General features: G+C 42.4%; 1 protein-coding gene across 5 annotated transcripts in view; it reads left to right on the forward strand.

Annotated features, from left to right (window-relative positions):
* Positions 1-12,255, forward strand: part of arl13b (ADP-ribosylation factor-like 13b) — an 18,414-nt gene extending 6,159 nt beyond the window's left edge. Inside the window, exons 2-10 of one of the 5 annotated variants that reach the window (XM_026159672.2) lie at positions 5,690-5,760; positions 5,838-6,087; positions 7,171-7,276; positions 7,455-7,657; positions 8,039-8,153; positions 8,264-8,411; positions 8,974-9,096; positions 10,105-10,173; positions 10,761-12,255. In XM_026159672.2, the coding sequence (XP_026015457.1) occupies positions 5,690-5,760; positions 5,838-6,087; positions 7,171-7,276; positions 7,455-7,657; positions 8,039-8,153; positions 8,264-8,411; positions 8,974-9,096; positions 10,105-10,173; positions 10,761-10,837 (1,162 nt within the window). In that variant the 3' untranslated portion in view covers positions 10,838-12,255. Of the gene's footprint in view, positions 1-4,804; positions 4,828-5,689; positions 5,761-5,837; positions 6,088-7,170; positions 7,277-7,454; positions 7,658-8,038; positions 8,154-8,263; positions 8,412-8,973; positions 9,097-10,104; positions 10,390-10,760 lie in introns of those variants that run through there. The other 4 variants (XM_080296978.1, XM_080296979.1, XM_080296980.1 and 1 more) reach the window with 4 other exon arrangements.
* The last annotated feature ends 12,352 nt before the right edge of the window (positions 12,256-24,607 follow it).

Here is a 24,607-nt window from a genome sequence, read left to right on the forward strand (position 1 = left end):
AATACTGGAAGAGCATATGGGAGAAGGACGCAACCCATAACGGCAATGCTCAGTGGCTAGTGGATCTGAGGGCAGACCACAGCGACCTCCCTGAACAGGGTCCAGTAACCATCACAGTGGCAGATATCCAAGAAAGGGTCTCCAGTATGAAGAGTTGGACAGCACCAGGGCCCGACATGGTTCACGCCTACTGGCTAAAGAAGCTGACTGCACTCCACGAGCGTCTGGCAGCACAAATGAACCAGCTGCTAGTTAACGAGAGACACCCGGAATGGCTAACCGAAGGTCGGACGGTCCTGATCCCCAAGGACCCCAAGAAGGGACCGGTCCCCTCCAACTACCGACCAATAACCTGCCTCAGTACTACATGGAAGCTCCTGTCAGGCATCATATCGGCTAAGATGAACAGGCACATGGGTCAATACATGAGTGGGACGCAGAAAGGGATTGGCAAGAATACCAGAGGCGCAAAACACCAGCTACTGGTAGACAGAACAGTCAGCCGAGACTGCAAGACCAGACTGACCAACCTGTGCACTGCCTGGATTGATTACAAGAAGGCCTATGACTCAATGCCTCCAGATGGGGATGTGGCGTACAACACTAGAGGCCAACTCCAAGCCCATAGCACAAGTCACCATCAAGTGCGGGATCTACCAAGGAGATGCTCTGTCCCCACTGCTGTTCTGCATAGGCCTGAACCCCCTCAGTGAGATCATTAACAAGGCTGGCTACGGATACCGACTAGGGAACGGAGCAGTTGTCAGCCACCTCCTGTACATGGATGACATCAAGCTGTATGCCAAGAGTGAACGAGACATCGATTCACTGATCCACACTACCTGGCTATACAGCAATGACATTGGAATGTCGTTCGGACTGGAGAAGTGTAGTCGGATGGTAACAAAGAGAGGGAAGGTAGTTAGAACTGAGGGGATTGAACTACCAGAAGGCAACATTGCAGACATAGAGGACAGTTACAAGTACCTGGGGATCCCGCAGGCAAATGGGAACCATGAAGAGGCCGCTAGAAAGGCTGCAACCACCAAGTACCTGCAGAGGGTCAGGCAAGTCCTGAGGAGTCAGCTGAATGGTAAGAACAAGATCCGGGCCATCAACACGTACGCCCTGCCCGTGATCAGGTACCCTGCTGGGGTAATAGGCTGGCCAAAGGAGGAGATAGAAGCCACTGACATAAAGACAAGAAAGCTCCTTACCATGCATGGAGGGTTTCACCCCAAGTCCAGCACCCTGAGGCTGTACGCTAAGCGGAAGGAAGGGGGCCGGGGACTGGTGAGTGTCAGCACCACAGTCCAGGATGAGACAACGAACATCCAAGAATACATTGGGAAGATGGCCCCAACTGACCGAGTGCTCAGTGAATACCTCAGGCAGCAGAAACCCAAGAAAGAGGAGGGAGACGAGGAACCATCATGGAAGGACAGGCCCCTGCACGGTATGTACCACCGGCAGATAGAGGAGGTGGCTGATATCCAGAAATCCTACCAGTGGCTGGACAAAGCTGGACTGAAAGACAGCACAGAGGCACTAATCATGGCAGCACAAGAACAAGCTCTGAGCACAAGATCCATAGAGGCTGGGGTCTATCACACCAGGCAAGACCCCAGGTGCAGGCTGTGTAAAGATGCCCCTGAGACAATCCAGCACATAACAGCAGGGTGCAAGATGCTAGCAGGCAAGGCATACATGGAACGCCATAACCAAGTGGCCGGCATAGTGTACAGGAACATCTGTGCCGAGTATAACCTGGAAGTCCCGAGGTCAAAATGGGAGATGCCCCCAAGGGTGGTGGAGAATGACCGAGCTAAGATCCTGTGGGACTTCCAGATACAGACGGACAAAATGGTGGTGGCTAACCAACCGGACATAGTGGTGGTAGACAAAGAGAAGAAGACGGCCGTAGTGATCGATGTAGCGGTTCCAAATGACAGCGATATCAGGAAGAAGGAACACGAGAAGCTGGAGAAATACCAAGGGCTCAGAGAAGAGCTCGAGAGGATGTGGAGGGTGAAGGTAACGGTGGTCCCCGTGGTAATCGGAGCACTAGGTGCGGTGACTCCCAAGCTAGGTGAGTGGCTCTAGCAGATCCCGGGAATAACATCGGAGATCTCTGTCCAGAAGAGCGCAGTCCTGGGAACAGCTAAGATACTGCGCAGGACCCTCAAGCTCCCAGGCCTCTGGTAGAGGACCCGAGCTTGAAGGATAAACCGCCCGCAGGGGCGTGCTGGGTGTTTTTTATATATATATATATATATATATATATATTAGGGGTGCAACGATATTCGTATCGATATTGAACCGTTCGATACAGTGCTTTCGGTTCGGTACGCATATGTATCGAACAATACAACATTTGTAATTTATTTTATCAATTTTCCTTCTGACGATGCTGTCTGTGTTGAGCGCTCAGTGAATCTGTGTTCGACTACTCCGCCTAGGCTGCACTGTCGAGCGCAGATCCACTGAGCGCTCAACACAGACAGCATAGTCAGAAGGAAGAGCGCAGGGCAAGCTAGCGAGACAGAAGTTAAGCTCTACTTGCAACAGGCAAATTGAACCTCATTCAGATCTGGCGTTTGGAATTATTTTGGTTTTCATGTGACGTATGACCCTGAAGGTAAGCGAGTCATGGACTAAAGTAAAACAGTATGTTGGATGTGCCATGCAATGCTCAATTACATTGGTGTGAACTAGTGTGTTAGCGCAGTTAGCTCGTTAACGTGTTGGCCGTCTAGCCCCATGCACGGAGCGATCGGCGGTAGCTCGTTAACGGAGATTTGCCGTGTTGTGGCGTTAAGGTCATTTCAACGAGATTAACCTGAAAGCACTAGTGGGAACACAACGAATATGACTGCACATTTACGCCGACATCATCCTAGTGCAAAGACAAGTGGAAGCAGACAAAAAAAAGCAAGCATGCTACTAACTTTAGCCGAGTCATTTAGACAGCTGTTAGCACATGATTCTCCTTATGCTGCTGAGAATATAGCCCAGAAGAAGCGGATAGTATAGCTTTTATTTTGGAAAGAGCCATTTCTCTGTAATAAACTCTCTTTTCCAAAGATGAGTGATTCCTCAATCAGATACAGGGCTTGCAATATCGCTAGCCCGACGTCCTGGAGCTAGCGATTTTTTTCAGTCGGGCTACCAAAATCTTTCTCTTCCCTGCCCGTCGGGCTATTGTAGGAAAAATATATGTCAATGCTTTTGCATTCTTTCAGAAATGTAGCTGGGTAATTATGTCATTGGCATCAGTGAGCCACTGTCAATATGTGACATATTGAAGTCGCGTTTGAATTTGCGCTTGTTTTTTTGCTTTCACTTTGCAATCGTGCGAACTGTGTATAGAGAGCGACAGCACTGATCTGTGAGTGATGATAATTTGTGCACCAATTCCTCTGACATCGTCTTATTAATCGTTAGCTTACTATGCAAACATGACAAGTGAAATCTCCCGCAGCTTAAACATGTGAGAGGTTGATCGCGCAGAGAATCGCTGAGCTTATGTGAGTGAGCGTGTAAAAGCATTTCAGTTCTGCTGAGCCAAATAAGACAGGTCAGGGTGAAGAAGTGACAGCCAAAGAAAAGCTTACCACAAAACGGAGAAGTTATGACAAATCAGACTATAAGGCAAAAAGAAAGTGCAGCTTTATGGTTTCATGGACAAAATAATTTCTGTGGCTGCGATATGATGAGCTAAATAACCAGGGCTGCACATAAGTGGTCCGCAGGTGCGCATTCGCTGTCAAAATAAAAAAACACGCACAAGGGTTAGGGTTAAATTTAAAAACTGTACTTTTGAGTTAAAATATATATTTATAATTTTAATAAATGACAAATTAAAAATGCATGAACATTTTTTTGTATCGAAAAAATATCGAACCGTGACACCAAAGTATCGAACCGAACCGTGAATTTTGTGTATCGTTGCACCCCTAATATATATATATATATATATATATATATATATATATATATATATATATATATATATATATATATATATATATAATATATTTTTTTTTTTTTTTTTTTTTTTTCTTGGTTTTTAGCGGTATTAGTAATATTTTGTTGTATTTATCCGCGACACCTTAAAGACCGGTCCGTGGCCCAAAAAAGGTTGGGGACCGCTGCTGTAGAGCCATGTAAATAAACACTGTACAATGCGGCTCTCTCTGTTAGTTATGAAGCAGCATCATACGTTTTTCCATACAAGATGATAAGAGGGGAAAAAATCAAGAGGTTTCAACATGATTGTAAAAGCAAGTATATAAACAATGTCACCTTAATAAAGAGAAGACAGAAATGTGTTTTGTACAGTGATCTGATGGCTAGTGAAAGAGATTTGTTCTGTGCTGTTTGTGTTAGCTGTTCGTTTTTTTTTAAGCCATGAGGCTTTTTGTGGACCCTTTAGACTACTTCAGACCCACAGTACAAAGCAGCAAGACCAGCAAAATGTAATTGACAGTGCTTAACTCACGTGGTACGTGTGAAGGATCTCATCCTTTGGACTTAATCAGAAATCCTCACCTAATCCCGCAGCCAGGTGGTTCAGCAGGGCTCTTCAGTTTGACCTGTCACCATGAGGTATTCACAGCAGCCAGGACTGATGGCTGTGGGTTAGGGGACAGCAGGGAGACAGTACCTCACCCTTTGTTTCTGCTTTTGGGAGGTTTATGCCGAGAGCCTACCCTGATGAAGGCCGGTTGGCTCCAGAAGACGGTTAGATGGATAGTGCGGTTGATGTATTTTCGGCGAAAGTGTCAAAGTTAAGTATGCAGCTAGGAAATGAAGAACAGGTCCTGTGTAAGTCTACAATTGAGCTTTATTATCATGTCAGCTTGCTCCGTTTCAGTGTGTGTTTCCTCAGTTTAATATTTTCGCCTGTTTCTTCCCACTTATTTATTTATGTATGCTGGGAGCTTTGATGTAAACCTCAAGATTTGGGTTATGATTACAGCATAAGTGTCCAGTGTAAGTGAAGTGCCGCGTCTCTCATTGTTTTCCTTCCTTCAGTTGAAGCTAAGTGTCGTCACAGTGTGATTATGACCCTTTTTAAGCAAGTGTAGCTAATTTTGGTGCAAATCTTGCATTGCTTTCAGAAAAGTTTTTTTATGCTTGCATATGAAAATGTTCCACCAAGACTGTCAGAGCTCCAGATTAGCCTCCCAGCTGGCCACCCAGGTGTGCGCACAGCTGCACAGATGACTGATTGTGCATCTGTTTCTTTGTTTGCCAGTGTTCATTTAAGGCATGTTTTTTAATTATTCACAATGGCCACTGCTGCTGACTGCAGCTCTCTAATGGAAATAAAAAGAGGATTAAAAAACAAGACTGTGATCATTTTATTCTGCTGTTAATTTGAAGTATGCAAATTTACAATTCTACAGTCGACCAGGTGTTAATAAAACAATTACAGGTATTAATTGGAGTCAATCCGCAGCAATGTTGTCATGCGTTATTTGTGTCAGTTCACAATGTGACTGTTGTTGACTCACTGTCTGATTGCGTTCAGATTATAAAGTGGCTTATCTGTGGCCCCAATTGAGTCATGAGAGCTAATGCCATGCAGCCTCTTTTGCTCACAGACTCCATCCAGGCTCTGTGCAATGTGGTAGACCCGTTTGTGTGCACCTATATTTATGTTTTCCCGTTTCCTATCTTATAGGAAGGTGACTCTGGTGATGGTGGGATTGGATAATGCAGGGAAGACTGCCACGGTGCGGGGAATTCAGGGAGGTGAGAATCCAGTTTGCAGAATCATGTTTTATTGACCTCGTTGCGGATGCGTGACCTCTACCTGCTCGTGTTTTCAGACAATCCGCGGGACGTCGCTCCCACAGTGGGCTTTTCCAAAGTCGACCTGAAGCAGGGCAAGTTCGAAGTGACCATCTTTGACCTGGGGGGCGGGAAAAGAATCCGGGGAATCTGGAAAAATTACTACTCGGAATCGCACGGTGTGGTGTTTGTGGTCGATTCCAGCGATGTCCAGCGGATCCAGGAGACGCGAGAGACCATGGCTGAGGTCCTTCAGCACCCACGCATCGCTGGCAAGCCTGTGCTAGTGTGAGTTCTCTGAATAAATAACATCATTAGCTTTTGAGTAGAATTTACTTTGAGATTGCCTATGCACATGAGGGAAAACAGAACGACCAGCAAAGTGCAGAGGGTAAGCTGAAATAGATGGAGATAATAGAGAAATTGCCCAGATTTGAAGCCTCAGCCCTCGCTTCAATTTTGTTGAATGCGGGGTGCACTGCAGGTTGATTCCTGCAGGCATCTGTTTAATCAGTAATCAGGACACAACATGCTGGCTGCAGAGATGAGAGTTAAGTGTGTTTCCAGGTATGCAGAGTGCTTTAATGAGCAAGTCACAATCAGAACAGATTTCCATAAGATTTCCAGACATTGTAATCATGCACCTTGCAAAAAATTGAGTCTGATAAGTGTCCTTGGAACTACCTTACCTTTCTCTTTAATGACTGGGTGAGTTGGATTGCTTCAGGAAATGTAGTGAAAATATTAAGCTGTTTATATACCAGCCAATGGCCCATTCAAAGGGAGGTTAACTGAGGTTTGTTCGCAGCCACAATTTATGGGTATTCCTTAAATGCATCACACTGTGTGAATTAGCAAGTTGCTAATTGGCAAGTTACTGAATTACCTGTGTATAAACGAGGATACACTCTGTGTGTGTGTGTGTGTGTGTCTAGAGTTTTGGAGGACTGTTCATCCAAACAACATGATTTAGGCCTTTTGCTGGAAATCAAAGACAAAATTATATAATGTGGATTAAAAAAAACACAGACTATAGCGAGTCATCCATCTACCTTTATGAGAGTTTCAGACCATCAGATTTTGAAAAAAATGGGAACTTTTTGCTGAGCTCTCTATTATTTTGTTTTTCTCTGTCCTCTTGTTGGTTAAACTTTTCTTGCACACAGAGTGGAGCAGGTAGCACTATGCCTTGGTACTTGCAGGCCAAATATGAGAAGACCTCAAACTTGGCACTGCACTTATTTGGGTCCCCAGCTATACTGATGAACTGTTATGGAGCTAGGTGGAAACAAAACTAATGGACGGTGGAATGAACAGAGATCTGTTGATGGCCATAACCAACACGTCTTGTTTTTTCCTTTCTGTTTTCAGACTTGCAAACAAACAAGACCAGGAGGGAGCACTGGCTGAAGCTGACATCATTGAGAACCTGTCCTTAGAGAAGCTTGTTAATGAGAACAAGTGTCTCTGTCAGATTGTAAGTGTTTGTGAACTGAATTTATAGACAGAAAGTATGGCTTTGAGTTTTTTTTTGAAAACAGTGAAGATGACCTGTTAATCTAGTGGGTGCAAAGCTACATTTGCATCGGTTAAAAGTTTGTGCTGTTTTGGAGGTGATGTTAATGTTTTAACCTCAATGTACATTTCTTCTACAGGAACCATGCTCAGCCGTTTTAGGCTATGGGAAAAAGGTTGACAAGTCCATCAAGAAGGGCCTGAACTGGCTGCTCAGCAACATTGCCAAAGACTATGAAGCCATCACCGAGCGAGTGCAGAAGGACACGGCTGAGCAGCGCGCTCTGGAGGAGCAAGACAAGAAAGAGAGGGCAGAGAGAGTACGGCGGATACGAGAGGAGAGGTGAGGACGCAGCAGAAGTCAGTGTGGCAAACAAAATGTGGAAGAGGTTAAACTATAAAGTGGAAAAGTCTAAGACAGAAATTTTTTGAAGCATAACAGGAGGGAGGAGATGGTCAGAAATGTTGAGTAAAGCTCTGGGAGCAGTAGAAATGTTAAAAGGCCAAAGGTTACAAAAGTGTCTGCAAAGAGATATTTATCCCTAAATAAATTATTGCCTCTATTAGAAAAGGGCAACCTTCCTGCCAGTGCCTGAACTACGAGCTAGAACAAATGCACATTTTAATCAAATGTGATCTTAGATCAATTTTTTATAAATGTGACACCGCTACCAAGGAGGAGCGTATCATTAAGCAGAAAGGTTAACATCTTATCTGTCCGCAGAGAGCGACAGGAGCGGGAGGAGGCAGAGCGAGAGGGAAGGCCCATCCAAGAAGATGAGCCCGATGATGAGTACATTCAGAGCCCCTTTCAGCCAATAGAGAGCATGATTTCTGAAGTGAGTCGTGTGTACACTCTGGGGCTGATAGTTTATTACTCTGGTTTATGTTGTTGAGACTCTAAAGTTAGAGTGCTTCAGAGAGCCCTTTACTTTCATGTTTTCTTCAGAACGAGGATAAAGAAAAGGAAAGGAAGAGGCAAAAAGAGCTGCAGGAGGGAAGGGGTAACAGCCCCAGGGCAGCCACTGATCAAGAGGAAGAGGAGGAGGAGAAGGAGCAGGGCGACATGAGACAAACACTAGAGAACAACACTCCAGGTGAGTTTCAGGACGCCCGGATCTCCCAAGCTCGGAAATTGAGTTGTTAGAACAAATTCAGTCGAAAGTTTCAGTTGAGGAAAAGTTGATTGGATGAAACGACTTTAGTTAAGTCTTCTGGCAAAGCATTCGAAAGTCTTCTAAAAGTAAGCAGAGTGCGAAACAGTTTTTATGAATACAAAAATGATCTGCCTTGATGTGCAGGGCAGAGGGGGTGTTTGAAGAGCTTTCGCTGGCAGCGTTGTTGTTCAGCTTTGCAACGAGTGAGCTTCTTTTCACTTTGAAAGTGAACTATTGAACAAGATGTTTTAAAATTTAAGAGAGAGATGCAGTCAAATTAAGCCATCTTTTTGATAATCATCTTCTTATTATGATCTAAGCTCAGAGTGCTCATAGATAAAAGGTGATTTAACTTTAAGTAGATGCATTAGAGGATGAAATGATGGCTTTGGGCATTAATTTTAACTTGCTTAGGCCCACTGTTGAAAGCTGAAAGCTGTTATAGTTAAGCTCGTGTTGAACATCTGGATTCTCCACTTGCAACACATCTCTGTTCATTCAGCCACGACAGGTGAGCAGAGCAAGAAGAAGACGAGCAAGCTGCACCTGAAGAGGAAGCACAGGGTGGACCCGCTGAGGATAGAGGACGGACCAACGGAGAGCCTCACCCCTCCTCCGCCTCCAGGTCAGTCTGTACTTCATCACATTGAGCTGCTGTTACATGCAGCTTCTCCACTGCTACCCCTCACCCTGTTGTGCAGAACTGGCTGATTGTACTAATTGGCTCAGTGAGGAAAAACGTCTGTTATGTTTCACTTCCTATTCAAGACTTTTATTGCGAAGGAACTACAGGAAATACGATATGTTTGATGGATTTGGCAGAACTTATTTTACCCATTAGCCGTACAAGGCTGGTGGGGTATTGTATTCACACTGCCATGTGGGCAGGCAGTGTGGACACCCAGGTTAACTCGAGAACAATCTGACATAGGATTTTCAAATTTATACCATAAATTTTTCCACAGTCAATAAAAATTATTTTGCACAATAAACTATGGACACTGTCACACCGACACTAACCCAAAAACAAACAAACAAAATGTCCAACAACATAATTTATTTTACTCGACAATGTGATGGAAAAAGACTTCCAACGCACAATTACAGGCACGTAATAGATGTGAACTGAGCTCAGCATGAGTCCTGGACAAACCCCCAAATATGTTCCTATATATATGAGATGTCAGAATTTTACTGCAATTCAAGAAATGGTTAATAATACAAAAATAATTACAGACAAAGACATAGGACAAGACCTAAACAAGGGCAATGGGAGCCCCGTTAATAACAAACAAAAGCGGAAGAAGGCCTTGAATGACCAAGACTGACAACAGGACCTGCTGGTTACTCTCAAATGAAATCATTATTAACAAACAAAACTGCAGAAATCAGCAGCATGCATATAAAGCCTGTTGCTTTATATTTAAGAGGTATTATAGGAAGATATTTAATACATTTTGATAGGCTGCTTTATAGCTCTAGATCACACAAATACATTGTGGTCCTGTGAGTTTTTGTTGTTTGTGTGCAACATTCGATCTTAAGGAGTGAGATAATCCGCTAGTTATGGCTTTCTTTTTCAGGATCCTTCACTGTTCTCCTCATCCCTCTCTTCTTTATTTTGTTTCTTTAGTGGGATGGGCCACGCCCAAAGTCTCTAGGCTGCCGAAGCTAGAGCCACTCGGGGACACGGGACATTCTGGTAAAGCTGTTTGTGCCGTCAGTGTTAACCGCTGTTTACGTGCATGCATTAACCACCCACCATCTGCAGTTTGTCACTAACTTGGTCTTACTCATTCACTAACTGCAGCACCTGATCAGTGTTTTCTCTACACAGTAGTGATTAAAGCTACATGGAAATAGTAGTTTTGCATGTGTTTTCCTTTTTCTTTTTTTTTCTTTTTAAGGAGGAAGCCTGGTGTTTGTCTCACAGTGTTGGCGGTAGATTTCTAAGTTGCAGTGGAAACCCTGAACTCTGCCTTGAGACGTGCGCTGACTGTTAATTAGCATCTCAACCCCACGTTGTTGTCTTTATTTTTCTCTCCCTCCTGCATCTCTCCAGGCATGTGTTTGCATGTGTTTGTGTGGATCTTTCACGGGTGCAGACATCTAAAATCAACTCAAAGACTTGTCTGTGTATTCATCTGTATTCATTTTCCTCCAGTCTGTGCAGCATCTTTCACGGTTGCTTCCATTGAGTGCTTACTTTTTTAAAAAGAAATTTGTATTTCAGGTCTCCGTGGGTGTTGCGTACTAACACAACCAAACCTTTTCTCCTTCCCTCCACAGAGTTTTACAAGAAACCTCTCCCGCCGGTCGCCAACAGGCCGAGGCCTAACGGCGATGCTCACGACATCATTTCTTAAACCCCCTTTTAGCGATTGAGGTTGACCAATCACGACTGTATTCTCCTTTCCTTTTTGTCTCAAGAGAGCGGCGTGTAGACAACCAAGCAAATAAAAGCTTGACTGCTGTGGATGCCGGAGCCGGGGACCTCTGAAAGGGCGATGGACACTAAACAGAGTTGCGACAGGAAGTCCTGCTCAGAAGCTGTAATTTGACCTCACAAATTCATTGTGAAACCCACCTGAACTGTGCATAAGACTCTGTCTTCACAAGCAAAAGCACAACTTGGCGTTGAACTCTCTCCAGCTCGTAGACTTTATATCCTTCTAATAATATCAGTGTTAGTTCGGACTTCTGTGTCAAACTCTGATGCTTTTAATCGACAGCAAATGTAAATATACCCTTTAAATATGTCTGAATAATTTATTTGTATACATGCCGCCATTAAAATAACCACACCATTTATTTTTGCACTTCTGGGTTTTTAGTGTAAAACACCATGTGGCTCAGGCACCTGAGTAATGATTTAAAAAAGAAAAAAAAAAGAAAAAGAAAAAAGGTATCGGTCTTAAGTGGCTTCTTACAGGTGAGTGCTTTAAATTGGACCTTTTGTGAAGTCGGAAACATTTCCAGCTTTTTTTTTTTTTTTTTTTTTTACAGCACTGATGTGTAAAGAGGGCGAGTCACAGCTGGCAAGTGGATTTTGTGGAAGTCACTTTTTTTTTTTTTTTTTTTTTTTAAGGACTATGTTGACTTTTGATGTAAAACACAAAGAAAAGGAAAACACTAATTTAAAAACTCTTTAACTGGATACATTTATAAAGGAACTTTTTATCTACTGTTTTAAAACATGAACATTTACATGTCTACAGAGCTTTTAACACATTCTGCTGTTTACACTGTGTGTCAGTTTTTTTTTTGTTTTTTGTTTTTTTTTTTAAAAAAGTGATATTTCTCTCAAGACAGACTCGCTGCCTTTTCAGGTGGCCCTCGAGGTGTGAGCTGGTGCTGTTGGTGTCCCATCTGTTGCGGCGCGGCTGTCTGCTGCGCCCATTTTTGCTTTGAAAAAAACCCCCCACTAAAATTGCATCTCGACGAGCATAATCACAAATCTGAAGCTTTGAACACTCCACTGCCCCAGTTAAGTTTGTTTTGTGTGCTGGAGGAGTTTGCAGTAGGGATGATAAGGGAAGAAGAACATACTTCTACAGCAGCACCTGGAACAGCCAGTATTGGGTCAGAACACATGAGAATATGTGCACCAGAAGTAATAAAAGAAGTATCACTTTAAAAAAAAAAATCCCTGCAATGTTGTATTTCAGATCTGTAGTACCATGCTCACTCTCTTTTAATGTGCTAGATGTTTTAAAAAAATAAAGATATTTTTTCTATCCAGATTGAATTTTATAATGGCAAAATAAAAGATGTTTTAAATATATTACTGAGTGACTGCAGTATTTCTCCATGAGTATTTGCACTTGTCAGGGAAATGAGTTGCCTGTTGCTGTGGAGTGTTTGTTGTTTTATTTTTAGCTTAACATTAAGAGCAGTGCATTTGACATCCAGCTCCTGCTTAGCATAAACTTCTGTCTCTCAGGCAATGCCGATAATGGCTATTATTGCCATTTTGCAGTCAGGTTTTCCCTCGTGAGGCTTGTATTTGAAGCTTCACTGTATAATACTCTGGTCTATCTGCTGTGTAGCCCTCAAACTGCCGCAATAAATAAAGAACCACAAATAAGCAAAAGATCTAGTTAGAAATAAAACTTAGATCGTCCTGTCTGATGGTACTTAATGGTACTTGATATTTAATCAAAGTTCATCATCTGATCACACTTTGACACGTCTCTAAGAACACCCTGAGGATATAAATATGGAAACATAATTATAGTATTTTATATATATATATATATATATATATATATATACACACACACACATATATTTATGTTACATGAATAATGAACTCATTGGCCACTTAGGTATTATTAGGCATTAGGCACAGAACAAAGGGATGGACATGGTTAACAACAATACTTCTGTGGGCTGTGGTGTTTAAATGTTACTTGCTTTGTACCAGGGGGCACAGATTGCAAAGAAAATGTTCCTCACATCATTACACCACCAGCATGTTCTTTACGCACCATCTGAATATGGCAGCAACTCAACCAACTCTTCAGAATTCTTGAGACTCTCATTGTCTTCCATTGTTCAACTTTTGTAAACCCCTCAAAACTTTAGCCTCAGTTTCTTTCTTTCTTTTTTTTTTTTTTTTGTTACAATAGTGACACTAAGTGTGGACTTCTGCATTCAGAGATGCTCTTCTGTATACCGTGGATGAGGTGGATCTTGTTTTTTTTGTTTTTGTTTTTTTTAGTAACTATAGCCTTCCTGTCAGCTTGACCTCTTTCATAGATATTTTCTGTATATTTTCTCTTTTTCGCACCATTCTCTCTCGAGTATGGAAGCTTGTTTCCACCACTGAAAATGATTTTTTGCCATCCATCCAGTCAAAATTTCACCAACTCAAACTTACCCCCCAAAAAGTGAAATTTCAAGTTAGTGAGCTGAATTTTTTTTCTCTTTATTAGCCAGATAGTGAAGAGCATGCAGGAAAGCAGGGAGAGAGAGTGGGGAAAGGCATGCCTCAAAGGAACCCGGGCTGCTGTATTTAAGCTTGCCGCTTATGATTTCCCTGTGAGCTAGATTGCTGCCAAGTAAGTTGAAATTTTGACTTATGGATGGATAAAAAAGTTTTTTTCTGCAGCGGAAACAAGTAAACCCTACAGATGGTTGTTGTGTAATCAGATAATCGATGTCCGCATGCCTAAATGGACTGAGCTGTTGCCATGTGATTGTCTCATTAGATACTGTGATAGTGGGCAGTTAAACAGGTATACTTATAGGAGTTGTTGTTCTACTTGTGGTTTCTACTTTTCTATTAAAGCAACAAGTGAAAAACAGTGTTTTAAAAGAGATATCACAGGAACAACTGGGCGTGACTGATACAATCAGCAGCAAACTGCTGTGGTTTTAGTACACCTACATGGTCTAAAACATGAACAACGTTCGTACTGAAGAGTTGCTGTTCTGTGGCTTTTATACTGATATCTCCATCATGGAGCAGTGACAGATAAACAGAAGTGAAACAATGTTTTGAATGAGCAGGTCCATTAAACAGCTCTTCGCAGAGAACAAAAGACAAAAATAATTTAAAGGGTGAGATGAAAACAAGTAAGCACAATGTTGAGACATTTGATAAATTGGCTCCTTTGTTTGACAAAACACTGTAAGATTCATGTGTTTGGGCTTCGAGAGCAAACTGAACTGAATGAACCCACCGCAGCTCTAAAACACACAGAGCCTGGATGCAGCGTCTCTTCTCGTTCCCATCTCGTGGTGCAGTAGTGATCTGTCACTAATACAAATTAAACTCCCCACAGGCGAAATGTATTCCAATGTGGAATTAGCCTGTATAGTAAAAGAGCTAAAATGGAACGTGGGGTGTGGGGGGAGGCCCCTCACACCTGCGATGAAATGATGGATAACACTTAACCTTAAACTAAATCTTTAAAGCATGGTAGGCAATTTAAGCCCCTTGCTGACAAAGTAATTACACATTTGCTAAAGTACTGATGAGAGTGGGCTGACCTCATCTTCTGTATTACTTCTTTTTCCAGAAACAGGAGGTAGAGACGTATTTGCCAGGATTTTTAAAGACTAAAACGGGAGAATGAAAACTTTAGAGAGACTCGATAATGTTTCTTGAACACATCCAGCATGTGACAATTCAGAAATGAGCTTCAGTCTCTCTAAAAATAGTTGTTTTTCGGCTGCTCTGTATCCTCATTCAGGTCTTGTCAAACATCTGCTCACAGCATCTACAGCCTGTGTCTCCTGCAAGCTGAACATTGAAATGATGTGCTGTCTCATTACTGCTCTGCCTGTTGTCGATGTGCAGGCAGGCTTCATTTAAGTGAAGGATTTCGCAATGCCGGAGCTGAAATCGGTGTGATGATGCTGTGTCCTGCAGAAGGAGGACAGCAGATGCACTGGTGCCCTTAAGCAGGCGCTTTTAACCATCAATCCCCTCCCTCATTATGCTCGCATCCTTTAATATCATCAATCTTTGACGTCCATCTCATTCCAGGAGCGGTTTTCTGATGAAGTGTTGTAATTTACTTCCCTTACCCCACTCAAAAATCTGCTTCTGTGCATCTGTTTTAGTTAGTGATTTTCTGATGACCGCAAATGCCTTTAAGCACATCCCAGACAGTGAGGAGAGGGTTAGCACTCCCTTTATTTAGCCTTTACAATGGTTCAGATCACAAAAAAGAGGGTTCCTTGTTTTGAATTATGATATGAGGTTGTGTTGCATTTTGGTCTATTTTGTCAGTGAAGAAACTGGTCTCTGTTCCTCTTCAACAATAGATGTCTCTGTGTATTGTTGTGCAAATGCAGTTTGGTATCACAAAACACTCAGCTATCAAGCTCTGTTGTGTCTGTTCTGGAAATGCTTCAGTGTGATATCAAGTTAAGGTAAGTAATCAGAAAACGCTGCAGTGCTGTGGCTCTCTCTTTTGAAGCAGCGTGCTCATCACTGCCATCATTACACATATGGGGAACAAATTAAGGTTTAAATTGGGATAAATGGGTTTTAACCCAGAAAAATCAAAATGGATTCACAATCTTCACAATAACAACTGAAGAATTTTCAGACAACTTGCAGAAATGGTAAGTAAAAGACTTTGGAAGCACAAGCAGGAGGTGGTTAGTGGATAATTTACATTTTATTCACTTTAGAACTCAACCTGATGTTAATTTGCTTCAGTAAAACTCTTTAAAGAGTGTGTTAAATAATCTCTAAAGCTAAGGGATCATCTGTGAAATAGAGTTTAGCTGAACGTCAGATTTGGTGTCATGTTGCTGACATTGTTAAATGAGCTTTTTCTCTGCTTGTGGTAATCTATGGTAGTCTAAGTGTATCATAGACTAAAGATCAGATGTATCCAGTCATAAATACGCAGCCTTCTTTAGAAAACACAGTTTTGCTCACTGTTGCTCACTGTTGCTATGACGATTTGAGAATCCTCAAAGACTCCCTTTAACAATCTTCAATCTGTGCCCAATGTATCCTGGGTGATCAACACAATTAATGTATATATATGTGTGTATATATATATATATATATATATATATATATATATATATATATATATATATATATATATATATATATATATATATATATATATATATATATATATATATATATATATGAGGGACCTATGGATTCTTCGATACCCAACATCCACAATGACGGCGAAACAACTAGTAGCTCAGTGTTCCAACATTCGAAAGAAGGGACTGCTCTCACAGCTAGAGATTGACGAGGTACAACACAAATGCTACGGCAAGGAGGAGTCAGGACGCCAGGTCAGGGGGGAGATATCATCACCCCCACCCGAGATTGGGTACATAGCCCCAAGTGCGATAGGAGAAGAATCGTTGAGTGCGAGAGGAACTGACCTGAAAAATAGGATCATGGCCAAGCTTGAAACCTGGATCCCCCGTAGCCGGTTACCAAGATTACGTGAAGTACCCTCAGAAGGTCTGCTAGATGATGTTAATGCAGCACTACGGGCAATACCTACAACCACGATTACCGACACTAACAAGCTGATCTACAATACGGCAACAGTGATCAGTGAGATGCTTGGCTACAAGTTGAACAGCCACAAGGGGCAGTACCCTCCATGGAGAAGGAGGCTAGAGGGCAAGATCAAAGTAGCACGGAGGGAGGTTAGCCAACTAACGGAGTTGCAGAAAGGTGCGACAAATAAGGTGCCTAAGAAATACAGCAAGCTGTCCATACCTGAGGCCTTGGAAACTGCCAAGCAAAGACTCACAGCCTTGGCCAGCCGCTTGAGGAGGTACACCAGAGAGATAGAAGGCAGGAGAATAAACCAGCTGTTCTCCACAGAACCAGCAAAGGTGTACTCTCAGTGGCAAGGGAACAATAAGAGAACAGCACCACCAAGGCTGGAGACGGAGCAATACTGGAAGAGCATATGGGAGAAGGATGCAACCCATAACGGCAATGCTCAGTGGCTAGAGGGTCTAAGAAAGGGTCCAAGAAAGGGTCTCCAGTATGAAGAGTTGGACAGCACCAGGGCCCGACATGGTTCACGCCTACTGGCTGAAGAAGCTGACTGCACTCCACGAGCGTCTGGCAGCAAAAATGAACCAGCTGCTAGTTAACGAGAGACACCCGGAATGGCTAACCGAAGGTCGGACGGTCCTGATCCCCAAGGACCCCAAGAAGGGACCGGTCCCCTCCAACTACCGACCAATAACCTGCCTCAGTACTACATGGAAGCTCCTGTCAGGCATCATATCGGCTAAGATGAACAGGCACATGGGTCAATACATGAGCGGGACACAGAAAGGGATTGGCAAGAATACCAGAGGCGCAAAACACCAGCTGCTGGTAGACAGAACAATCAGCCGAGACTGCAAGACCAGACTGACCAACCTGTGCACTGCCTGGATTGATTACAAGAAGGCCTATGACTCAATGCCCCACAGCTGGATACTGGAATGCCTAGAATTGTACAAGATCAATGGGACCCTAAGAGCCTTCATCAGGAACTCAATGGGGATGTGGCGTACAACACTAGAGGCCAACTCCAAGGCCATAGCACAAGTCACCATCAAGTGCGGGATCTACCAAGGAGATGCTCTGTCCCCACTGCTGTTCTGCATAGGCCTGAACCCCCTCGGTGAGATCATTAACAAGACTGGCTACGGATACCGACTACGGAACGGAGCAGTTGTCAGCCACCTCCTGTACATGGATGACATCAAGCTGTATGCCAAGAGTGAACGAGACATCGATTCACTGATCCACACTACCAGGCTATACAGCAATGACATTGGAATGTCGTTCGGACTGGAGAAGTGTAGTCGGATGGTAACAAAGAGAGGGAAGGTAGTCAGAACTGAGGGGATTGAACTACCAGAAGGCAACATTGCAGACATAGAGGACAGTTACAAGTACTTGGGGATCCCACAGGCGAATGGGAACCAGGAAGAGGCCGCTAGAAAGGCTGCAACCACCAAGTACCTGCAGAGGGTCAGGCAAGTCCTGAGGAGTCAGCTGAATGGTAAGAACAAGATCCGGGCCATCAACACATACGCCCTGCCCGTGATCAGGTACCCTGCTGGGGTAATAGGCTGGCCAAAGGAGGAGATAGAAGCCACTGACATAAAGACAAGAAAGCTCCTGACCATGCATGGAGGGTTTCACCCCAAGTCCAGCACCCTGAGGCTGTACGCTAAGCGGAAGGAAGGGGGCCGGGGACTGGTGAGTGTCAGCACCACAGTCCAGGATGAGACAACGAACATCCAAGAATACATTGGGAAGATGGCCCCAACTGACCGAGTGCTCAGTGAATACCTCAGGCAGCAGAAACCCAAGAAAGAGGAGGGAGACGAGGAACCATCATGGAAGGACAGGCCCCTGCACGGTATGTACCACCGGCAGATAGAGGAGGTGGCTGATATCCAGAAATCCTACCAGTGGCTGGACAAAGCTGGACTGAAAGACAGCACAGAGGCACTAATCATGGCAGCACAAGAACAAGCTCTGAGCACAAGATCCATAGAGGCTGGGGTCTATCACACCAGGCAAGACCCCAGGTGCAGGCTGTGTAAAGATGCCCCAGAGACAATCCAGCACATAACAGCAGGGTGCAAGATGCTAGCAGGCAAGGCATACATGGAACGCCATAACCAAGTGGCCGGCATAGTGTACAGGAACATCTGTGCCGAGTATAACCTGGAAGTCCCGAGGTCAAAATGGGAGATGCCCCCAAGGGTGGTGGAGAATGACCGAGCTAAGATCCTGTGGGACTTCCAGATACAGACGGACAAAATGGTGGTGGCTAACCAACCGGACATAGTGGTGGTAGACAAAGAGAAGAAGACGGCCGTAGTGATCGATGTAGCGGTTCCGAATGACAGCAATATCAGGAAGAAGGAACACGAGAAGCTGGAGAAATACCAAGGGCTCAGAGAAGAGCTCGAGAGGATGTGGAGGGTGAAGGTAACGGTGGTCCCCGTGGTAATCGGAGCACTAGGTGCGGTGACTCCCAAGCTAAGCGAGTGGCTCCAGCAGATCCCGGGAATAACATCGGAGATCTCTGTCCAGAAGAGCGCAGTCCTGGGAACAGCTAAGATACTGCGCAGGACCCTCAAGCTCCCAGGCCTCTGGTAGAGGACCCGAGCTTGAAGGATAAACCGCCCGCAGGGGCGTGCTGGGTGATTTTTTATATACATATATATATATATATATATATATATATATATATATATATATATATATATATATATATATATATATATATCCCGACTCAAATATGACCTATAGATCACCTTTACCAGATGGCTTTCATAGCCATCAACAAACTCCTGGGATAATGCTAACTACATATTTGACTGTTCATCTTGGTAGAGTTCATTTAAATCAATTAGTTTTCTGGCATAGACCCAGCTTTAAAGAACAGCTCACAAATTTTCAGTAGGGCTGATGCCAAGAATTTGGGAAGACCATTCCTGAAGCCTAATGTTAGCCTGATTTACCCATTATAAAAACCAGTCTTGATGTGTGTTTGAGATCACTGACCTGTTGGAACAACAAACTGTGTCCAAGTTTCAACCAATTTGGAGAATTTGGAGCTAGTCCTCCTTCATCATTAGTGTAATGTTGTAGTACCACTGGCAGCAAAACAGCCCCGGAGGATGATGCTACCACAAACATACAGTACAGTTCTCTTAGGCTTGAAAGCCTTACCTTTATGTCTCCAAACATACCATAAAAAACATGTTTTACCACAAAACGTTTCTCCAGAACTCATTTGATGTGCCCTGGGAAAAGAACAGTTCAAAGAAGTCCTTAAAAGCATAATATTATCATGACATTCATTCCCACGATGAGTGGATGTAAGCTTCTGACCACAGCTGTATAATTTTTTTTTGCCTGATATTCCATATTTTCATTGCCAAAAATCAAATTATTGGTCTACATGTCCCAAAAAGAGTATGTACAGATTTAAATTTCCTCTTTAAGAAGTTAAAAATCTTTTATTTTAAGGTAACAAATAATGATTTTAGAGGGGTCTCTAAGGGTCTGTGAAACACCTCCACAACAGTGGGAGGTTTTGTTAATCAACAATAAAGCCCCAAAAATGCTTCACTTTTTCCATCATGTAGATGTTGTAGTGCAGTCCCTGAACCGTGATTGGCCCAGTTGCATAAGTGCAAGTCAACCCAAATTCCTGCCTCCACTCAACCCTGATTACAGAGGCACCCAGTCCAGCTCACATCTTGGTGCTGATACCTTTTTTTTTTTTTTTTTAAATAGCATGGCAGTTCTTCAGGTTGGGCAGTAATTTAACAGCAGCTGTCCGCCTTCCAGTATGACATTTCATTTTAAGAAATGCCTGGTTTTAAATTTTACTCTTAAATAGTTACTGATGTTTTGTACTTCTTGCTGCTTCACTAGAAGCAAAGGGCCATGCAAATAATATGAAATACAGTGGGATTCGACAGCAAAGAATCACTTCACATAAAATTTTTAATTTAAAAAAATAAACTGTAGTGAGTTAAAAGAAGACACCAGGAAAGTAAACCAGTTCCTCAGGCTGGTCCTTCCTCAAACAAGGAGCCCTAACAGTAAACACTCCACCACCTTTTGTGTTAAATGTGAGAAGGGAACAATTAGCAGGTTCTTACCTGAGGACCTCAGGCTGCACAGCTGATGATACAAAGAGAGCAGTCCAGTAGCCTGTGTCTTCTGAAGCCAGCCAAAGAAGGGCTTTCAATGTGGTAAGTAAAATCTTGAAATCTGTGGAGTCATTAATACAGGTGTAACAGATTCCGGTTTTTAGTCCTTGAAAGAAGTCTTGATTCTGTGTTTGAAGTCTGTTAATGGATATCAGAGTGAAACCTTTTAAAAACCCACTACAATAATCCAACCGACCAAGGTTATTATCGTTAACGAAAACTAACGAAATAACGAAAACTAGAAGTGAAAAAACATTTTCGTTAACAGGAATAAATATAAAGACAAAAAAAGGAAAACTAACTAAAACTGTAATGAGTTTTCACAAAACTAACTAAAATTAACTGAATTTATAGCAAAAATGTGTTTAGCTTTCATTGATGTGTGCGTGTCATACAATAGTCAAGGGTGAAAATGAAGTTTAGTTTCCAGATTTTTTCTTGCTGTCTCATTATGCCAGCAGGTGGCAGTACGTTAGTCGAGTCGTCTGTATTGCTGCTCTGTCCACGCGCAGAATCATGTCAGGAACAGTTGAGAGAAAGCGCCAGAGTCCAATTTGGGATTACTTTGAATATGACTGTGTTTTGGATAAAGCAAGTGTCTTGTAGTGGAAAGAGACAAATTATGAGGGACATTTCTAAAGGGGAAAAAATCCCACAAACCTTAAAGTGCACTTGAAAAGCTCACACAAGAAGGCTAACCTAGCTTACCTTGAGAAGGGAGCACACTCAACCCTCATCCCCAGAAAACAGAAGCTAACCCCAGGCAAGGCAGCGTGATGCATCCCGAGACAACAGGACTGGGACATCTACATAACTGTGTGAGTCAATTGCCTTCAAAAAGTTTATCAATTCACTTGGACCAAAATTACGAACACCCGGTGCTGCGAGAGTTAATAGTCTCATTGGGGCCAAGATATACATTTTATAGTTGCCTGGTATCAATGGTTGTTCATCTGCCTTTATTTATTTATTTATTTATTTATTTATTTATTTATTTATTTATTTATTTATTTATTTATGTATTTATTTATTTAAAGAACCCATAGGTGGGAATGTGAGTTGTTTGTCTCTGCGTGTTAGCCCTGCGACAGACAGGCGACCTGTCCAGGGTGCAGGGTATGGTAGCTGGAATAGCAACATACCCAAGGATAAGCAGAAGAGAATGACTGATATGATGAAACTGGGATTTTGTTAGACTTAATTATTGCAAACACAACTAAAACTATAACTGAAACTAATCAAAACTAAACTGAAACTAAGGATTTTCAAAAAAATAAAAACTAAACTAAACTAGCAAACAATTGGTAAAAACTAATTAAAACTGATATAAAATTGAAAATCTGAAGTCAAAACTAAATAAAAATAAAAACTAATGAAAACTGCAAAACTATTAAAACCCTGCAACCGACAGGAAATACAAGCATGAATTACAGTCTGAGTGTCACTAAAGCTCAAGGCAAGGCAAGGCAAGTTTATTTGTATAGCACAATTCAACAACAAGGTGATTCAAAGTGCTTTACAGAGACATTAGAAACAAAAACAAATAAAAAAAGCATGATTTAAAATTGATTAAAACAAGCAAACAAACAAGCAAACAAACAAACAAGCAAGCAAGCAAGCAAACAAACAAACAAACAGACAAAACAGTGTATAAAATCAAAACAGATAAAATCAGAACAGTAGATAAAATCAATAGTTAAAATGTAAGTTTTGAAATTTAAGCTTAAGTGCGGATTTGGTGCTTTATTTAAATGCAGCTGAGAACAGGTGAGTCTTCAAACTGGATTTAAATAAACTGAGTGTTTCAGCTGATCTGAGGCTTTCTGGGAGTTTGTTCCAGATATAAGGAGCATAAAAGCTGAATGCAGCTTCTCCGTGTCTGGTTCTGACTCTGGGAACTGATAAAAAACCGGATCCAGATGACCTGAGTGATCTGGAAGGTTCATACTGGGTCAGGAGGTCACTGATGTATTTTGGTCCTAAACCATTCAGAGCTTTATAGACCAGCATCAGAACTTTAAAGTCTATCCTCTGACGCACAGGCAGCCAGTGTAAAGACCTCAGAGCTGGACTGATGTGGTCCACTTTTTTGGTCTTAGTGAGGACTCGAGCAGCAGAGTTCTGAATGAGCTGTAGTTGTCTGACTGATTTTTTTAGGTAGACCTGTAAAGATGCTGTTACAGTAATCAAGCCTACTAAAGATGAATGCATGGACTAGTTTTTCCAGGTCCTGTTGAGACATCAGATCTTTTATCCTTGAAATATTCTTGAGGTGATAGTAAGCTGATTTTGTTATTGTCTTAATGTGTTTTTCTAAGTTTAGGTCTGCATCCATCACTACACCCAAATTTCTCGCCTGGTTTGTGGTTTTTAGGTGTATAGATTGAAGTTCTCTGGTGACCTGTAATCGTTTTTCTTTGGCGCCGAAGACTATTACCTCAGTTTTGTTTTTGTTTAGCTGGAGAAAATTGTGGCACAACCAGTCATTAATTTCCTCAATGCATTTACCAAGAGCCTGTACAGGGCCTCGGTCTCCTGGTGACATTGTGATATATATGTGATATATATTTGTGTGTCATCTGCATAGCTATGATAGTTTATTTTGTTGTTCTTTATAATCTGTGCCAGTGGGAGCATGTAAATGTTAAACAGAAGGGGTCCCAAGATGGAACCTTGGGGAACTCCACATGTGATACTTGTCTGCTCAGATGTGAAGTTACCTATTGATACAAAGTATTTCCTGTTTTCTAAGTATGTTTTGAACCAGTTTAGTACAGTTCCTGAAAGACCTGCCCAGTTCTCCAGTCATTTCAGTAATATGTTGTGGTCAACTGTATCAAATGCTGCACTGAGATCCAGTAAAACTAAGACTGACATTGTTCCACTGTCTGTGTTCAGACATATGTCATTAAACACTTTGGTCAGAGCAGAAATAATTGAGCTGTTGAGAAACTACTTTTTCAATGATCTTACTTAGAAATGGGAGATTTGAGATCGGCCTGTAGTTGTTCATTTGTGTCTTGTCAAGATTGTCCTTTTACAGTATAGGTTTTATTACAGCAGTTTTTAGTGATTCTGGAAACACACCTGATATTAAAGAAAAGTTGACGATCTGTAACAGGTCTGACTCTAAAGTCTTTGAGGCCTTTTTGAAAAAACTTGTTGGCAGGACATCTAAACAGCAGGAGGAGTTCAGTTGACCTAAGATGTCCTCCAGGTCTTTGCTGTTAATAGGGTGAAACTGTTTCATGGTGTTTAAACAGTTTTTCGGTGGGCACAGTACACATTCTGGATCTGCTGTTGAAGTACCAATTGCTTGTCTAATCTTTTGGATTTTTTCTGTGAAGAATTTGGCAAAGTCATTGCAGGCCATGGTTGAATGAAGTTCAGCTGCCACTGACACAGGAGGGTTTGTTAGCCTGTCAACTGTAGAAAATAAGACCCGAGCGTTAACTCAGTATTGATTGGGTCCTTGCAATATTCCTCAGGTGGTGCCGGAGCAGGACTGGGTGATAGTGCCATTATATGTTTCTCAACACTGAGTTTAGAATGAAAAAAAAGCAAGTTTTCTGATTGTACATTAACTTTTCAAGGAGCAGGAAAGGACTAAATGACAGATTACAGTTTGTCTGGATCAATGATAAGTATTTTTGAGAATGATTTCAGAATGATTGCTTCACATTCATGGGGGCAAAAAAAATCCAGTGTGACACCCAAGATGGCTGATAACTTTGCCCAAAACCTCTGCGCACTGGCTCAGGAAACCAAACAACTTGCATGGAGGCTTCATAATACCCCCCTTTACCCTCTACTTTTGCTTTTCTTGGATGTAGCATATGATTGGGGCTACTCCGGGATGCTGTACACGGCTTATGGAAGAGGTTGTTTCACATTGTTGTTTATTAAATCTCAGAGAAGTCAGCCACTCTGTGAGAGTTTTGGTG

This window comes from Astatotilapia calliptera, chromosome 23 (assembly GCF_964374335.1).
Source record: "Astatotilapia calliptera chromosome 23, fAstCal68.1, whole genome shotgun sequence".
NCBI classification, from domain to species: domain Eukaryota; kingdom Metazoa; phylum Chordata; class Actinopteri; order Cichliformes; family Cichlidae; genus Astatotilapia; species Astatotilapia calliptera.